The 16,560-nt window shown below is 41.1% G+C and overlaps 1 protein-coding gene across 1 annotated transcript in view; it reads left to right on the top strand.

The window, feature by feature from the left end:
- The window catches only part of MEGF10 (multiple EGF like domains 10), an 86,032-nt gene that overhangs the window by 57,041 nt on the left and 12,431 nt on the right, over nucleotides 1-16,560 (top strand). The window contains exons 13-17 of the mRNA XM_074532609.1: nucleotides 1,201-1,303; nucleotides 10,449-10,595; nucleotides 12,629-12,763; nucleotides 13,054-13,182; nucleotides 15,753-15,881. Coding sequence (XP_074388710.1) covers nucleotides 1,201-1,303; nucleotides 10,449-10,595; nucleotides 12,629-12,763; nucleotides 13,054-13,182; nucleotides 15,753-15,881 — 643 coding nt within the window. The remainder of the gene's footprint in view (nucleotides 1-1,200; nucleotides 1,304-10,448; nucleotides 10,596-12,628; nucleotides 12,764-13,053; nucleotides 13,183-15,752; nucleotides 15,882-16,560) is intronic.

The raw sequence follows: 16,560 nt of genomic DNA on the forward strand, positions 1-16,560 counted from the left end.
CAACAGCATATTTGAGGATTTCCTTTCATTCCAAATCTGATTATATGCAAAGGAAACGCTTAATCTTTTCTTTTTCTGTATGTAAAAATGTATTGTTGAGATGAGTGAAAGGCTCCTTACACTGAAGTAATGTAAGATTTTGTTCTACTTTAGACTTGAAAGATTGGCAGTTGAATAGCTAAATCCTGTGGCACTCAGTTGAAATGTATGCATGAACATCAAAGAACAGCAGATTAATTTTCATATAGGTTTTATTCGGATTTTTAATGTGACTGACACCAATTTTTAGCTTTGAATGTAAATTATTGGGGTTTAAACTTGACATGATTTTTTTTCCTTTTTTGCCTTTGCTGTGGGTAACCCTGAAGTATTACTGTAAATTACACTGGCTTTTTTCCCATGCTCTTTTTTAAAATTTTGTTCTACCACTTTTTATTCAAGATTAGTTGACTTCTATACTTTTCCTTGTTTGGAGATTGTAAAGAATCTGCTCTTCTTAGTTTCTTAGGTTGATTTTGTGTGAAATTATCCACAAATTTGTATGCCAGCTTCCATGGAAGCAGCAAGAAAAGCAAATTCAAATGTTTAGATGTTTCCCATGAAAAAAGAAATACACCAACAGAGTGATTGAACTTGTGACTTCAATCTCTTGTTGGTTCAAAAAATGTTGCATAGGTAAAAATAAAGTTTAATTTTGTGCACTGTTCCACAGCCAAAGATTATCTCTTTTTGATGGAGCATTCGTTGTAGTGCAGAGAGAAATGTTTTTTATCAAGAGAAATGTTTCTAATTAAAAGAAAGTGATAGTTTGCTTTATTTATGCAGTGAACCTCACACTGAAGGTATCTTGTAATTTAATGGGTTTCACTCATTTTCTTTAAAATTAAACCTCTGTGTGGTACCCATTTTGACCCTTAAGCAGAGATCTCAGAGTCTGATGCAGAAGGGAGACTTAATTCCTTTAGTCTGGTATTTTTCAAGAGAGCATAAATCATTCTTTATCTTCCCCCCTTTAATGAAAGAACGAAAGCAAAGGATGCTGACACGATCCAAACGCCGCAAACATTTTACATTATTAACAGCCCGGGGATTCAGGAGGGGTCTGTGGCTGCTCGCTGGGGCCGGGCTGACCCTGCCTTGTCTGTGCTCTGGCTGCCAGCTGCCCTCACCTGCGGGCTCTTGTGTTCTCTGTTGCCACAGGACGGTACCTACGGCCTGGGCTGCGCCGAGCGCTGCGACTGCAGCCACGCCGACGGCTGCCACCCCACCACGGGCTACTGCCGCTGCCTCCCGGGATGGTCAGGTACACACACACCCCCGGGGAGCACGGAAACAGAGCTCCCCCCCCGGGGCACCTGGCTTTGGGGGACAAGGAGGAGTTGGTGAGGCTGCAAGGGCAAAGAGCCCCCCACTCTGCAGCTGCTGTGCAGCTCTTGTGACTCAGAGGTGGGGAAGTTTTCCAGTGTGATCTGCACAAAACTGGGAATGGAAAGGGAGAACTTTAAAGCTTGGGCACCTCCACTGCACAATTCCTTACAAAACTGGTGATGAGCTGTAAACATCCATGGTTGTTCTGGCAGCTTGGGGGTAAAGCATCATGTACAGGAGCTCAGGAGGCTTTGTTCAGGCAGCCAAGAAGAGAACAAACCATTGTCCCAACTTGTCAGCCTCCTAACTTGTCTCAAACTGAGACAGCTGTGCTGCCATTTCAGTGTCTCAACCCTTTTTAAGTTTCTCTGCAGATATTTTGTCCTCTACAAAAATTTTCTCACAATTTTTTTTTTTTGCAATATGATTTTAAGGACTATTGTCAGTGGAATCATTCACCAAATTTTTGTTGGGCACTGTTGTTGCACCCTCTTGCTAGTGGAGAGCAAGATTGTTGTTTTTTTTTGAAAACGTGTTGGGACTGTGCAGAAAGGCAGCTATCACAAAATGTTCCCTTTATCTCTAGAAGGGAGTTTCAGGTCTCACAAGGATTTCTAAGCTTTAAATTTGGAAGAGCTCTTTGATCTTCTGTAAAGTTTAATTAACACTGTAAGTTTGCCCCTCTTGGAGTGTTCCAGCTGCCTCTCTGTGATGCTGCAATGTTGCAAGGATCACACAGGTCTCACATCACCTGTCTGTGTGGACTCCTTCCATGTAATAATGAGAAGTCAGCATGAAAAACAAACCTTAAATGAGCAAAGCATGTTTGTGCTCTGAAAAATGTGATTTTAGACATATTCCACTCTTCTATAAACGAATGTTTAGCCTAACTGATATGTAGGTTCATAATAGAATTGTTTTCTTTTTATTTATGGTGCTTTTAGACAAAGTAGGTAGAGGTGAGCTTATAATCTCCTCAGGTAGGTAGGTACAGTCTTACTATTGTTTCTTTCCCAAACCTTTATTTTTCTATGCTCTTTCTTCCTAGCTCTATGGATGGATTGCCAGCATCTTGTTTGAAGTACATAATACTTGGTGTCTGCTATTCAGGTTGATTAACTGTAGCTGATTACAGCTTACCTGCTGTTTTTTCTACTTTTTGTTCAGATGAACATGACTTTTATGATTACGGGGGGTAGGAAGTGGAAATCTCTAGGGGATGCAGATACACAGGCACACGAAAAGCTCCTGCTTTGCTCTGGAAAACCAGACCTCTCTGGTTTTTACTCATTTTTTCTGTTTATTTTCTCTTTGTGAAGGCCTGTCTCACCATTTCTTGTTAGTGTGAGTGAGAGGAGCTTTAAGAGCCAGCACTCACCTAACTGAGGCAGGAATTCTTTGAGTTCAGTTCTCTTCCCACAGTCTGCAGTGTAACTTGCATCAGCCACTCAGATGCCTCAGGTGTGCAGAGAATAGTAGAAGCTACCTGAGTGAATTACAAAAAAATACTATTAGCCTTACACCAGCTATTGCTGTTTTTCCTGACACTGCTTTGTGTTTATTTTGTTATGATGTCAATGTCCTTAACTTTCAGGTAGTTTTGAGGTAATTGTGTGTGTGTTTGGACACATGTCCACGAAGTTACATTTGAATCTGCTGAAAATGTGATCTCATAAATTACTAAATGTATTAATCAAAGAATACCCGCCATAAAAACATGTGAAGAGTTGCTGATCCTTAATGGTGTATGTAGGTTCACAAGTCCTAAGGCACAGCCTGAAGTACATCCTGTAAGTCTTCTAAAATTGAGACAGACAATCAAGGTCAAAATGTGTTAATGAATGGATCCAGGTTAAAACAGGCAGTTTTGAAAGGCTAGATTAAAAATCTAGCAGCATTTTTTATAACACGTTATAAGAATTACCTGGCCAGTGTGATATAACTAACCCGGGGTGTGACAGAGGCTTCCAGGTGCACCTTGACTATGCTTGGATTCAGGTATGGGAAAGCATAATGTATCAATAATGTAGATTACATAATATATAATAAGATAAAGACTTAATATACTAATTTTGTGTAGTGAAATCTTACTTCGCCTTTGTTCTTAGAAGGAAAAATACTTCACAAGAAAGAGACTTGAGGCCTAATTATTGATAAAATGGAGCCCCCATCCCTGGATGATGTCACCAGAACAGCATGTGTGTGACAGACTAGTTTTGACATGTTGGTGATGTCTAGACACACTTTATAACATCCACAGCATAGCTCACTTTATACTCAGTGTCTGGAAAAAAAAATCCTCCTCCCACACTTCACATGTCAGAGCAATACCCAGAGAGGAATCCATGCTTTGTGCCGATGCTTATATTTGGAATGATTAAAAAAAAGGAGGGAATGCTTCAGGAAAGGGCTCTCAAATAGCTGTGCTGTAACAGTGCATTGCAAGAATAGCAGAAGATTGTAGGATTAAGGAGGGAGGTTTTGCATAGGGTTGTGTGGAGAAGCAGGTGGAGGTTGTGTGAAAAATACAGGAGCTTCTAAAATGACAGAATTATGTGGCTTGGCCTTTTTGTTTGTTTGTTTTTGGTGCTGGATTTGTGAAAGTAACCATCAGACATACAGATATACTAGTTTTGGGTGGGTAGTGTTACCTACCTAGTTGAAAAACAAAGAGAGGGAAAACCAGATTTTGTGTCAGTTTAATGCTTCTCTAACCCAAATGAAGGATTTAGTTGCTTAAAACCATTGATGTTGAACCAGTTTTAAAAATAAGTACATATTAAAGAAGGTTAAAAAGGTGAACTTGTGAGTATTTTTTGGTTTTAAGCACAAATAAATCCATGACGCCCAGGTGAACTTCCCAAAACGTTCTGATGCCATCAAAATAACACAGACTTTCCAAGAAGGTGCTTTAAATGCAGCATTTTCCTCAGGCCTGTGGGCAGAACAGCTATCTGCACTTCCCCCAGGGAATTCCATCAGAGGGAACAGTTTATGTAACTCTTTAGGAGCAGATGAAGGAGGGACACAGCTGTCCCAAAAGGCTGGGGAGCAGGAAGCGCTGCATGCGAGGGTGGGCTGGTGACCTTGGGGTGTGAGGGAGCTCTGGGCTGCTGGCGTGGGCACGAGGGCTTGGCCTCAGCTCCCCACTGCTCAGCACTGAGATGCTCTAAGGTCTAGTTTTGTTAAGGAGTTTTTTAGTTATTTTATGAGCATGCTCAGGGTGTTCTCCTTATTAGGTTCTGCATAGGAGTAATAGTTCAGTTTTTGACACAACTATTTTTTGTTAAAATAGTTTTAGCACTGTTATTGTGTTAAAAGAGTCAAGAAACAGTTAAAATTAACTTTCATTAGATCTCTGTTTTTATTTGGGGTTGCTGGTTTTCATTGGGGTTCTGTTTCATGCTAAACAAAAGCGACTTAGGTTTACAGGACCCCTGTTAGAAATCCTGTGTGCTCTTTTGCAGTTTGCAGAGTGTTTTCCCTCTGCAGCAGCTGAATTCTGCTTAGGGAAGGAGGAGTTAAGGGTGATGTTTTTTTCCTGGCAGCCTGACCATTCCGTCACGTTCCAGGAGCCACATGACAGGATGGCACAAATGAGAAACATCCGCCCACACAGAGCATGATGTCTGCCCCAAACTCCCTCATCCCTTGACATTTTCACTGTATCTTATAAATAACTTCTTTTTCATTTGGAGGGAAAGTTCTTTTTCATTTCTCAGTAACCAGAGAGTGGAAAAGAGTAAGAACTATTAAAATGGAAAACAGAAGAAACACACAGAAAATAGACTCTCCTGATAGTTAATGATAATTCTCCTATTAAATTATACAAAAACTTTTGGGTAACTTCCATTATAAAGGTATATCCAACACTTCTCTCAACAAGCAAACCATGATAGTTTCATCCCTTAATCTTATCTGTTCTGCAAGCAGCTGTCAAAATAAATTTCTCCCATATTTCCTGAAAGGTTAGGGAACTCGTACTCTTGCAAACGGAGGTTTCACATTAAAGCATTAATCAATTAAGTAAAGCAATATGATTAACAAGTTAAAATGTCAAAAGCTTTTTCCCTCCAGACAGTTTATTGGTGTAATTGCAGTGATGTGGGTGTTTCTGATCAGACACCACTGCTCTGCTGCCCCTGCTGCAGCACCTTTGCATTTGCGAGGAGACGTCATGTCAGGGTGGCGCCACACTTGTTACTCTCAAAATCGATTTAAAGGCTATGTGATGCCAGGGATTATGAAACACCACCAGTCTGCTATCTGGTACCAAAACAATGGCAGTGGTTTGGGGAAAAGACAGATGCTGTAATACCAGCCCACATTTCACCAGCGGGCAGAGCGTTCACCCACAGGCTGCAGCAGGAGGGGTGTCGGTGACTTTTTCCGTGCTGGACACCTGCTGGCATTACTCAGCTCACCCATCACCAGATGTGTTGTTTCTGTGTCCTTCCATGTGCCCCTGACAGTATTTCTGAGAGGCACATTTGTTGCTGGATTATGAAGGGGAGGTCTGCCATCTGACACCCACCCTGCTGGTGGAAATGCCCAGGTCTGCAGCTCTGCCTTCACCCTCAGCTTTCCATGAGTATGCATTTTTCCCTGTCCTACAAAGCAAAAAAAAAAAAAAAAAAAAAAAACAGAATTGGAAGGGTTCTGTCTCACCTTTGCAGCAGCACCAGTGCACCCAAGCCAAGATTCTCTTGTAAAACATAACTTTCCCTCCATTGCCACTAGTTCCACCTGGCTTCCTGGAGGATGAGGCCCCATTGGGAGGAATACTCAGTGAGCTGAAAAATGAAATTACTTCTGAGCACTCTGTCATGATAAATGACAAATTTGCTTTTCAAGCTTGGGGAGAGGAATTCTCCAGTAAGAGTTTTGGTTCCACCCTACATCTAGGTTTCGCTGTGTCCATGTGTCTATTCTCTGAGCGCTGTCGTGGATTTTTGTGTGGAAGAAATCCCACCCTTTTAGAAAAAAAGTAGCTTTAAATCAGTGATTAGATGTACCTGTTTTCTGCCTAGAAGAAGTTGAAAAAGGGAGAAGTCTCATTTGCTGGTGGCTACATAGGGATTGATAGATGAAAAGAAGAGCACCTCTGGAGTGGGTAACAGTATGCAGCAAGAGTGTGGCCTTCAGAAGGATACTGCCAATACCTCAAAAGGGATTCTGCTACTAAAATTGGCAGATAAGGATTTCTGCCTTTAAACTCTGATGTCCTTGTTGACAGCCTTTGCTAGCTGGCTTCTGACCAAAATTCCCAGCCATGACTCTCCTGCTGCTGCAAGGAAGCAGCTGAAGTCTGAACTTCTGCAGAAAAATCTCTGATCCTCTTATCACCTCCTCAATTTGAGACACTTAAATTAATTCCTCTAGCCACCTGCAGCAGTGGAGTAAGGTACCACCCTCCCTCAAAGACAGTAAGGGTACTTTGAAATAGTGCCTGTGACATTTTTCACCACCTCCCTTTCTTTGGGCTGCCCATTATTTGACAGAGAAATTAGGAAAGTAATTCCCACCATCAGTAGTTGCAGCTGCCTTTAACAGAAATGTTAGTTTTTTTCAAAAATGAAGGGCAAGCACTTGGACCATAATGAGAAAGCATCATGAGCTTTAATGACACCAGGATTCCTCCAGCTTTTGAAAGTCTTGTTCCTTCTTTACTTTGGGCTGCTACATATCCAGTTTTGCACTGGCACATGGGAAGTACACCAGTATATAAATAGTTTTTAATGCTGAAGGGTTATACTGGAAAGTTCCATGTGTGTTAACATAAATTGCACCGCAAATAAAAGTTCTTCACAAAAAAAAATACTCTTCGTAAAGTTTGGGTAACCTTTTGTCAGAATAAAGGAAACATAGTAAGGTGTAAAACAGCACTTACTCCAGTAGTAAATTTGCCTGGGAAGATAGTAAGAAATAATTGGTAATTTCCCTCCCCCCACCCACTTCAAGTGCTAAAACAAACCAGCTCTTTGTTGATGTGACGCGGGTGGATCACAGAGTCTCAGCTTAAAAATACAGCATGGGGAGTGTGCAAATGCTCTGCTAGCATGGGCAGAAGGAGTGGTATCCCTGAAGAATTCTTCACTTCATTCATGCAATTACGAATGCTGGGGGAATGCTGATTGGGATGTGAGGCCCCCAGCATAAAGCACTGGGCATTAAATGCACGAGCATTTCTTCAGAGCAGCTTAGCTGAAGTTTATCATGACCATTCAGCTATTGCCTAGCAACTTGTGAAGGCCATCAAAGAGCTCTTTGTCCATAGCTCTGGCAAAAACATTTTCTCAGATATCCTTATCAGTATCAGAACCAACATGAAAACTTAATAAAAACAATTTTATTTTGTCAGAGATTAATACTTGCACCAAACTGTGGCAGTCATCAACCAGTTGGTAACACTGTTGTGAAAAGTGAGTCTAATCCTGCTTAGCAAGTTCTGGTAAAAATGCTTTATTTTTCCTGAATAATTTCTGGCTTTTCTATCAAAGCATAGCTTTCTTTGCTGAAATTTCATTAAAAGCATCACTCTGGAAATTAATTTTTAATTTTTTTTAAATCCCTGTAATATTTCTAACCTGTTCTTTCTCAAAAATACACAGTTGGTTTTTACAACCATAAGATATGAAGCTCAACTTGTTATTTTTAAGTGCCTTGTGAACCTACCTAAATAAATAAATAGTGAGACTGAAAACTATTTTAATAAGTAGAGATGCAGCAAATAACTAAATGATTTCGGCCTTGCTGCATTGGTTCTTTACACTCAAGAGGAGTAAAACTGATTTTCCTAATGATCAACAGTGAATATAATAAAATTACAGTGAAACAGAGTAGTTGTCAGCAGTCTTTCAGTGTGTTATGTTGTCATCACTGTTACCCAGTGTCATTTAGTGCACACTGTTTATTTGCTAAGTAGAATGATGCCGTTCTTCACCTCCTCGTAAGGGATGAGAGTGGGAGATAAAAAGCAGGTTTTTTCCCTAAGGGGTGGTTTTCCCTGACATGTACTGAAGGAGCCTTTTTTCCCCCTTTTTTATTTTTTAGTGGTATTTTTTGTCTGTTTTAAGCCCCGTGGCTCTGTGCAGCATGGGCCCCATTGTCTTCCCCATCCCAGCGTGCCCGCATCACCCTCGGACACTCTGCTGTCATAAAGCATCCTCTGTGCACAGATCAAGGCAGTATAATTGAGCCTGGTGTTATTGTATGTCACTGGTCTACATAATCTCAGATAATGCACTTTGGTAGCTCTTGGCAACCACGGGCTTGTTAATAGTGACCATTATACACTGGGCGCCGCTGACACCCATTGAGGCTGTGAAAAATGGCTTTTCTGCAGCAGGGTGCACCCAGTGCAGCTATGTGGGATAGGGCAGATAACCCTCTGAGGGGCTCTGCCTGTGCTTGCACAGACTTGGAGACCCACATTCTCGAATTTGGGAGCACCAGGAAAAGCAGCAGCTGGAAGAAGTGGTCTTGTTTGTGGGGGAAAAAAAGGAATTAAATGCAGTGATGTCAAAACTGCCCTTGTGCACCAGCATCTATCAAAGTCAAACCTCTCTCTTTAATTTGCTTAAATGAGTTGAGGAAAAGTTTGAAATAGACTGCTGAGAACCAAGTCAGCACTGCCTCTCAAATGTAGATGGAGACAGGAGAACGGCAGACACTGGCTAGGCAGGCAGAAAGTGAAAAGGGAGTGATGTAAGCAGCTTTCATTTTCGGATAATAGGTTTGTTTTAGGTTAGTGCTGATGACCATGGCGCAGTTAGGGCTTTGAGGTGGCCTGGGTACCGTCTGTCAGTATCTGGATTTTTAAAGTCAGGTGTTGTTCTGTCGTGCTGGCACAGGTTGGTGCAATCTGTTGAAACACATATTTGACTCTTCAGTCTGTTGATTGTCCTGCAGAGAAAAACAGTTCAAGAGTCTGGAGTTCTACCTTTCCTCTAATTAGAGGACTGGTTTTTAGATATGGGCAGCTTTGCGAGGCACATGCTGGGGGTGATGAGGAATCACCTCTTAGTCTGATCTATCGGCAAACCATGTAATTATTTCTGAGGATTTTTACAAGAAGTGGGTTCAAAGTTAAAAGACTTTTTTTTCCTTGTCACATGTAAAACTGTTTTGTTTTTTTTAGGACCCTGGCAGCCATTGAACCTGTGGCATATTTTGCTGGAAATACTTACAAAGCAAGACATGGTTGTGGTTGGATCCAGTCCACTTTTCCCTTAGTGGAGGGTTCATTCAGTGGGGGCATTACAATAAAACTTGATTGTTAATGCAAAGTGCTGCAGACACAATAGGGTCTGAGTTCCACGGTGGTGCCTGCTGGCATTTAACATGCACAGTGCTTCTTAAAAAGCAGGGAAATTATATTTAATGCTGCTGCATTGTGAAGAAAAATGGCAAGCAAACAAACAAAAGAACCCAGCAAACAAATTGTGAGTGGATGCTTGTGATGGGTGGTGTGTGTTAGGATCTATGCGTAGAGATTCAGGTTGTGGCCATTTTACAATCAGTTTTATACTGAAACAGGTTAAACAAAGCACTGGCTGACCAGCATCCTTAACACTGTGGCAGCTCAGCATTTTGGAATGCTCACGTGGTGTGTTTGGAAACCCTTTGTGTGCACTGCATTTTTCCATTCAGTATGAGGCTGAGCAGTAATCAGCTCACCACTAATTAGAAATCATTCTGTGCCCTGCACCCCATTATTATACACAAGTTATATCAGACACAAAGAATGCTCAGAGGGAAAAGTTCCTGCAGTACCTTCTGCCATGCATTTCCCAAACATAAAATCTGAAACCAAAAAAACCTTCTGCTGTTTTGAAACAGCCGTTATGGAGGAAGCAAAAGCCATTTATGTGCCTCTCACCAAAGCTGGAATATGAGGGAAATTCACTGTTCTGGAGAAGGCAGGAACAAGAGAGGCAGGTTTATCTTGTGGTACTTTCCTGATGTTAGTGATGTTTTGATAAACAGGTTGTGTGAGCTGTGTTTTAAAGTTCAGCAAAGGTTTAACGTAACTGTGCACAAGAGCTCTTCACAGATGTTTTGTTTGTTTGTGGTTGCAGGTATTCACTGTGACAGTGTGTGTGCTGAGGGACAGTGGGGTCCAAACTGCTCCTTGCCTTGTTACTGCAAAAATGGAGCATCCTGCTCTCCAGATGATGGGATCTGTGAGTGTGCACCAGGATACCGAGGCACCACTTGCCAGAGAAGTAAGGACAGCATAAATGCTCTAAAAATCTCTGTTTCTTCCTCAGTTGCTTGGTAAACATATCCCACAACATCCTACTGCTTTGCTAATTGCAGTCTGAAAGGGTAGGAAACACTCCTTGATTGGACATTTTGTCAAAATACATGAATATTCAGGAAAAAAAAAAAGGTTACCTGAAATGAACAAATGTTTCATCTAGTAGTGCTCTTCTTGTTATGGTACAGCTTTCCTTTTATTCACTGTGTGTCCTGTGGCACTGTTATGAACATGACTTTCCAAGACATTCATAGGGGATTCCATTCTAAAGCATTTCCAAACATGGTTGATGAGTGTTAAGTTTGTAATACAGGTAAATAAAACATACTTGAGTTTCAGAAATTAAAAGCCTTCCCATTGTCTGCTAGGCACCAATAGCTTGGTTAATATTTGGGGCTTTAACACTTGTTTTGAAAGAATAGTCAGTGAGATCAGGCCCACAGTAAGCAGAGAATGTCACATGTATGTACCCATGGCTCCTTTTGAAAACCTTGTCTGGATAAAGTACAAATTTCACAAAGAGAGAACTTAGATGAACTAAGGAAAATCATGCCAGAATTAGGGAGGTAAATAATAAGTCTGCCCTCCCAAGATTTGTCACATTTTTCCAGCTGCCTTCAGTTTGAATCACTGAAGCCATGAGGGGAAGGTGTTCAGGGACGAGAAATGTGATTTGTCTGGAACTGGAGGGGAGCCCAGTTTCCAGAGCAGGTCTCCCAGAAACAGGATCCAGAAGCAGGTGGGTTAAGGACAAGCAAAGATGCTCCTGGCTCTTCCAAAAGAGGCTAAAAAGGCAGGAGATGACCTGCAGTGGTCACTGCCAGGAGGAGAACCAGAGGAAGATGAAGTTCTGCCAGTCCAGGAATGGCAGCATTTCCAGCTGAAGGCTGTGTCATGGCTCTGCTAAATCCCACGTCAGGGTGGCATTAGTATTCCTTGAGCATTCCTGACTGTGAGCACTAATTACTCTCACTATCTAATCTCTGTGGGCCCTGCAGTCAATCAGTGCATCCAAAGTGCGACGCTGCCATGTAAAAATGTTCCCTGGTGTTTTGGAACTGTGCCTATAACCTGGACAAGGGGCTCCCAGTCCAGTGCCCCTCTGAAGCACAGTCTGCAGGCTGGGAAGACAAAGGTCATAGGAATAATTTGGATCCTGGTCAGAAACTGCCTTTTCAGTAAACAGGAAGACCTTTTGGCACTGTTTCACTTGGAGAAGTTAATCTCCCTGGAGAGATCCTGGCCATATAAGTTGTATCAAGTGTGTAATTAAAAGACTGAATCTTGAATGAAATTGAAATATTGAAAAGATTCCAAGGTAGTTTAGTCAGTGCTAATTGCAGCTGTTCAGGTATTTCTCTTGATCTCTTACCTAATATTCTAATTTATCAGGAAATAAATGCCAAAAGGGATTAGATCAACAAAGAAGGAGAAGCAGCCTTTTTTCCTCCCATTTTTTTCTTTTTCTTCTTGAGAAACTTGTGCTTTTAGCATCACAATTAACTGCACAACTCTGTATTTCTGGTCTCAGGTTCCCGTAAAGTTAGAGTGACTCTGTACCATGTAAAAGAAAGGCTGATTGGAAAACATCTGTGCTTTTTATCCAGTGAAGTTGGGGCTATTTGAATTCCAAGTTAGAAAACACACCAGGAATCAAGGTCTAAGATGACCTTACTCATCTGGAGATAAAACTGTTCTCTCTGTTACTTCAGATGTGCTTCAAAAGATGTCCTTGTTTGGCAAAAAAAAAAAAAAAAAAAAAGTACACATTCCAAACATTATCCAAGTTCAGGGTGGCTTGACATCCAATGGAATGTCAACAAAGCGGCGATGAGCCAGAATTACATCAAACCCTTGAGGAGAGGGAGCAGGTCTTGTTTGGGGAGTGTGAATCACCGAGCTGCCCAGATAACAGCGCCCGCCTCTGCGGCTGGCAGGCCTGCAGGGAGGCAGCAGAGCCGCCGGCAGTGACAGCCTGTCCGTCCCCTCTGTTCGCAGTCTGCTCGCCCGGGTTCTACGGGCACCGCTGCAGCCAGACGTGCCCCCAGTGCGTGCACAGCAGCGGGCCCTGCCACCACGTCACCGGCCTGTGTGACTGCCTGCCCGGATTCACAGGAGCCCTCTGCAACGAAGGTACCACGGGGACCCCCCCATGCCATCACCCACAGGCTGCCACGCCCAAGATGTGGAATGCTCAGTGCATCAATCAGAACTGTTCATCCTTCGGGTGGTTTCATCCTCCATACTCTTAATTGCATTGTTTGAGTGGTGAATATGGATATTGTGCCCACTGTAATTTAAAACACCTCGCTTTACCCTTATACCTCTCTCAATCCAAATATTAGTTGTTTTCTCCTGAAATGAAGAAAATGAAATCTTGTTGTGATCACTAAGGAGTTCTAATTCTGACAATTTCTTCTCAGTATGTCCCAGTGGCAGATTTGGGAAGAACTGTGCTGGAATATGTACCTGCACCAATAATGGGACTTGTAATCCCATTGATAGATCCTGTCAGTGCTACCCTGGATGGATTGGTAGTGACTGCTCTCAGCGTAAGTACCAGGAGTTTTTTCACCTTTAATTTTAGAACAAATACTCAGGGTGCAGCCACTTAAATTACTTTTTTTTTTTTTTTTTTTTTTTAGTAAAGAAACACTCTCTTAAGTCAGAAATTAGGACATCATGGTAAATAATGGAGAGATAAATAATCCCAAACTTCTCTGGCCTAGGCCAAGAACAAAGCTGAAATTTTCTCAGGCATAGGTTAATGCTCTAGCTGCACAACCATCCTTGTCCTCACTAAGCATTTAAACATTTTGTTAAGAAATTTTTTACTGTGCCTTTTTTTTAAATGCTTGTAACTCTGAGATGCATTTTCCTCCTTCTTCCTTTTATAAGAAGAAACAGATAGATGTGTTTCCACAGATAGACATTTTTAGTGTCCTTCTGCCTCACTCAATGAGTATTTTCCTGTGCTGAACTCACTGGACTCTCATTACTGCCTAAAAAATGAGAAGGGAAGGTCCTAATTTTACTGTTTTTTGTAAAGTTATTTTATTAAGTAGTCACTCCCCATATGCCTGGATGGGTCTATGAGATTTACTAATTAGAGGAAAGAATTGTTTTAAGGAAGACTCTCACAAGAAGCATACCCAATCCCATAAGGTGCTAAAATCCACACAGTCTGAAACACACACTTGCCAAAATTTCACTCAGCACACTTTTGTGACTTAAAAGAAGCTGCACCATACCCTGAAATGTCAGGCACTGTGCTGGGGTTTCCAGGGAAGTGCATTTTTTAATAACATGGCTCATTGGTTTATATCATTTACGGTTTGACTGGCCCAGGTTACCAGGCTCTGCACAAGTGCAGGGTAACATCTGGTCAGTTTGGGAAAAGAACCCGAAAAACAACTTCCCCAGCTAACTTCTGTGAAGTGATTAGCATGCACAGCCCAGTATGATACCAAAATAAATCCTGGGCCCATTCCTGTGGAAGCCAGTGGCTACAAAGGTCCCTGTTTTTATGGTAAAATAAGTAGGTAGTTGGGAGAGTAACAGAATAGGGGTATTTAGGAAGAGGAGGGACTTACTCACTGCATCAATATCAAGAAAATGGTGCCAGCAATATGAATGGAAGTGTTTATTGAGGCTGTGCTCAGAGACCATAACAGAGGAAGTTTATTTGCTTTGTATAAAGGCCTTTCGTTCACATGGAAAATAATGATTCCATTAATTTCTTTCAGAACCAGCGACCTTTTTTAAACTTCTAACCTTTTGCCTGTATGTGATTTACATTCCTTCCTAGCTGACCACTAATTTCAAACACAAAACAGTAACAAAAAAAAAAAAAAAACAATTACAAGGCACAGCTGAAGTGAAAGTAATAAAAAAACAAACTTAGAGGGTTTTTTTTAATTCATCATAATATAATTTTTAATGAACTGAAATTTGGGGAAAAGAGGTGATACTTTGGAAAAGTACAACCTACTTATACATGAATCATTATGCAAATGTTAAAGGATTCAAGAGTTTTATTGGTCTCAGGCAATCAGATCAGTTACTCTTTTAAATTTACACAGGAATAAAACCAAGGCTTCAGTGTCTGACCTCCTGCTTCTCTCCTACGAAATACTGACACTGTACTTCCATAAAACCATTTTAAAAGTACTAAATAATTATTTATTTTACTATTTATTTTTAAAATATTAACTACTACTTAAAGTGCTTTGCTTTCTTTACTAAAGGAAAAAACTCCTCAAGATGAGAATCTACTCAACAGGAAGGGTCTATTCTTAGAGTACCCTCTTCACTTAGTGATATTCTACCATGAAGAAAATTATCTTTTGCTGTCTCTGAGTAGTAATTAGTATTTTGGAACCACTTCACAGTTCTAGTGGCAGCACATAGCATCAGATTCATCCATCATGACATTTCCAAAGCAGCCAGTAAATTCTGTCTCATAATGAGTCTACATGATTGTGCAAAAAATAATCTCCATTCTGTGGATAATTACTTGGTGTTTAGAAATTTTACACTGATTATCAGATAATTACTTGGTGTTTAAAAATATTTTATTGATTATTGGACCCACGGAAGCAACTGAGTTAACCAGATTAAGGTACAGACCTGATTATCTTCACCACATTTAGGCAAATGCATGAAATTTAACAGTGGAACTACAAGAAGCAGGCTCAGTATAGGATCTAAAGCTCTAGGCTATATATGACTTTCCACCTTCTCTGTTTTCCTTCAGTTATTGAGGTTTAAAAGCTGTATCCCCTTGACTGTTTGCAGAGTAAAAAATAAGTGAAGAAAGTAAACCTCATGGCTTTCTCTGTGAGAAAGCTGCTGTGAATGCCCTATTTACTGAGTACAGAGTATGCATTTTTCACCCATTTAATATTTTTAAGCACTTTTTACCTGGAGTAAAACAATGCCGTAGCTGAAATAAATGAATAAATCTATGGCTGTTTGCTCAGAGCAGAGCGGCCCAAAACATGAACTCGGGAGAAAAGCAGCGAACAAAGCAGTGCTCATGTGTGAATGGAAGCAGCTCTATTCATGTGCATCAAGGAACCTTTGTCATCTGAGGTTAATTAATTGCTCTGGGTTGTTGCAGCCTGCCCACCTTCCCACTGGGGACCAAACTGCATCCACACGTGCAACTGCCACAATGGAGCTTTCTGCAGTGCCTACGACGGGGAGTGCAAGTGCACCCCGGGCTGGACTGGCCTCTACTGCACACAGAGTAAGTGAATTTTGTGCTCGTCCTTAGTCTGAACATCAGTGACACAGTTATCCTCCAGAACAGCTTGAACCTGGAATCCAAGTGCTGATACAGAAGCTGTTTCTATTTAAAACCTTGAAAGATTATTCCACTAGACTGTAATATCATAATTTCTTCTGGAATTTTCTTCATGTAATAATACATTACTACTGATTTTTTTTCCCCCTAAGAGCTTTTTAAAGTAAAATAGTATGCAGTGACTGGGGGTAGGTATGTGTCATTCATTAAGTGCAAACTAAGAGTTCATACAAAGTTTAAGAAATAAACATTTGTTAGAAATAAATATGAGTAAAGCTGACTTCTTATCTTTTTTGCTTTACACTTTCAGTTTGGTTTACCTTCATTTCAGGTGTCCATCACTGACTGTGATCCTGGCCACAGCCCCTGCATTTAACCTCAAGAAAAATTGGACTGCTGACTGTATTTTGCAATCAGCGTTCAAATACATGTTTTTCATAAAATCAGAACTTTGCTGTTTCAAATGAGTAATGTCATAGTGGCAGGAAATAACAGATACATTACAGGACCATATGGATGCAGTTCTGGGAGACATTCACTATGCTGGTTCAGCTGTCAGCTCTCAGGGGTTTTTTGCTTCCTGCTGGTGAATAATGATCTCTTTGCAGTGGTGTGTCTTCCT

The sequence above is a fragment of the Zonotrichia albicollis genome, chromosome Z (genome assembly GCF_047830755.1).
Source record: "Zonotrichia albicollis isolate bZonAlb1 chromosome Z, bZonAlb1.hap1, whole genome shotgun sequence".
Lineage (NCBI taxonomy): Eukaryota > Metazoa > Chordata > Aves > Passeriformes > Passerellidae > Zonotrichia > Zonotrichia albicollis.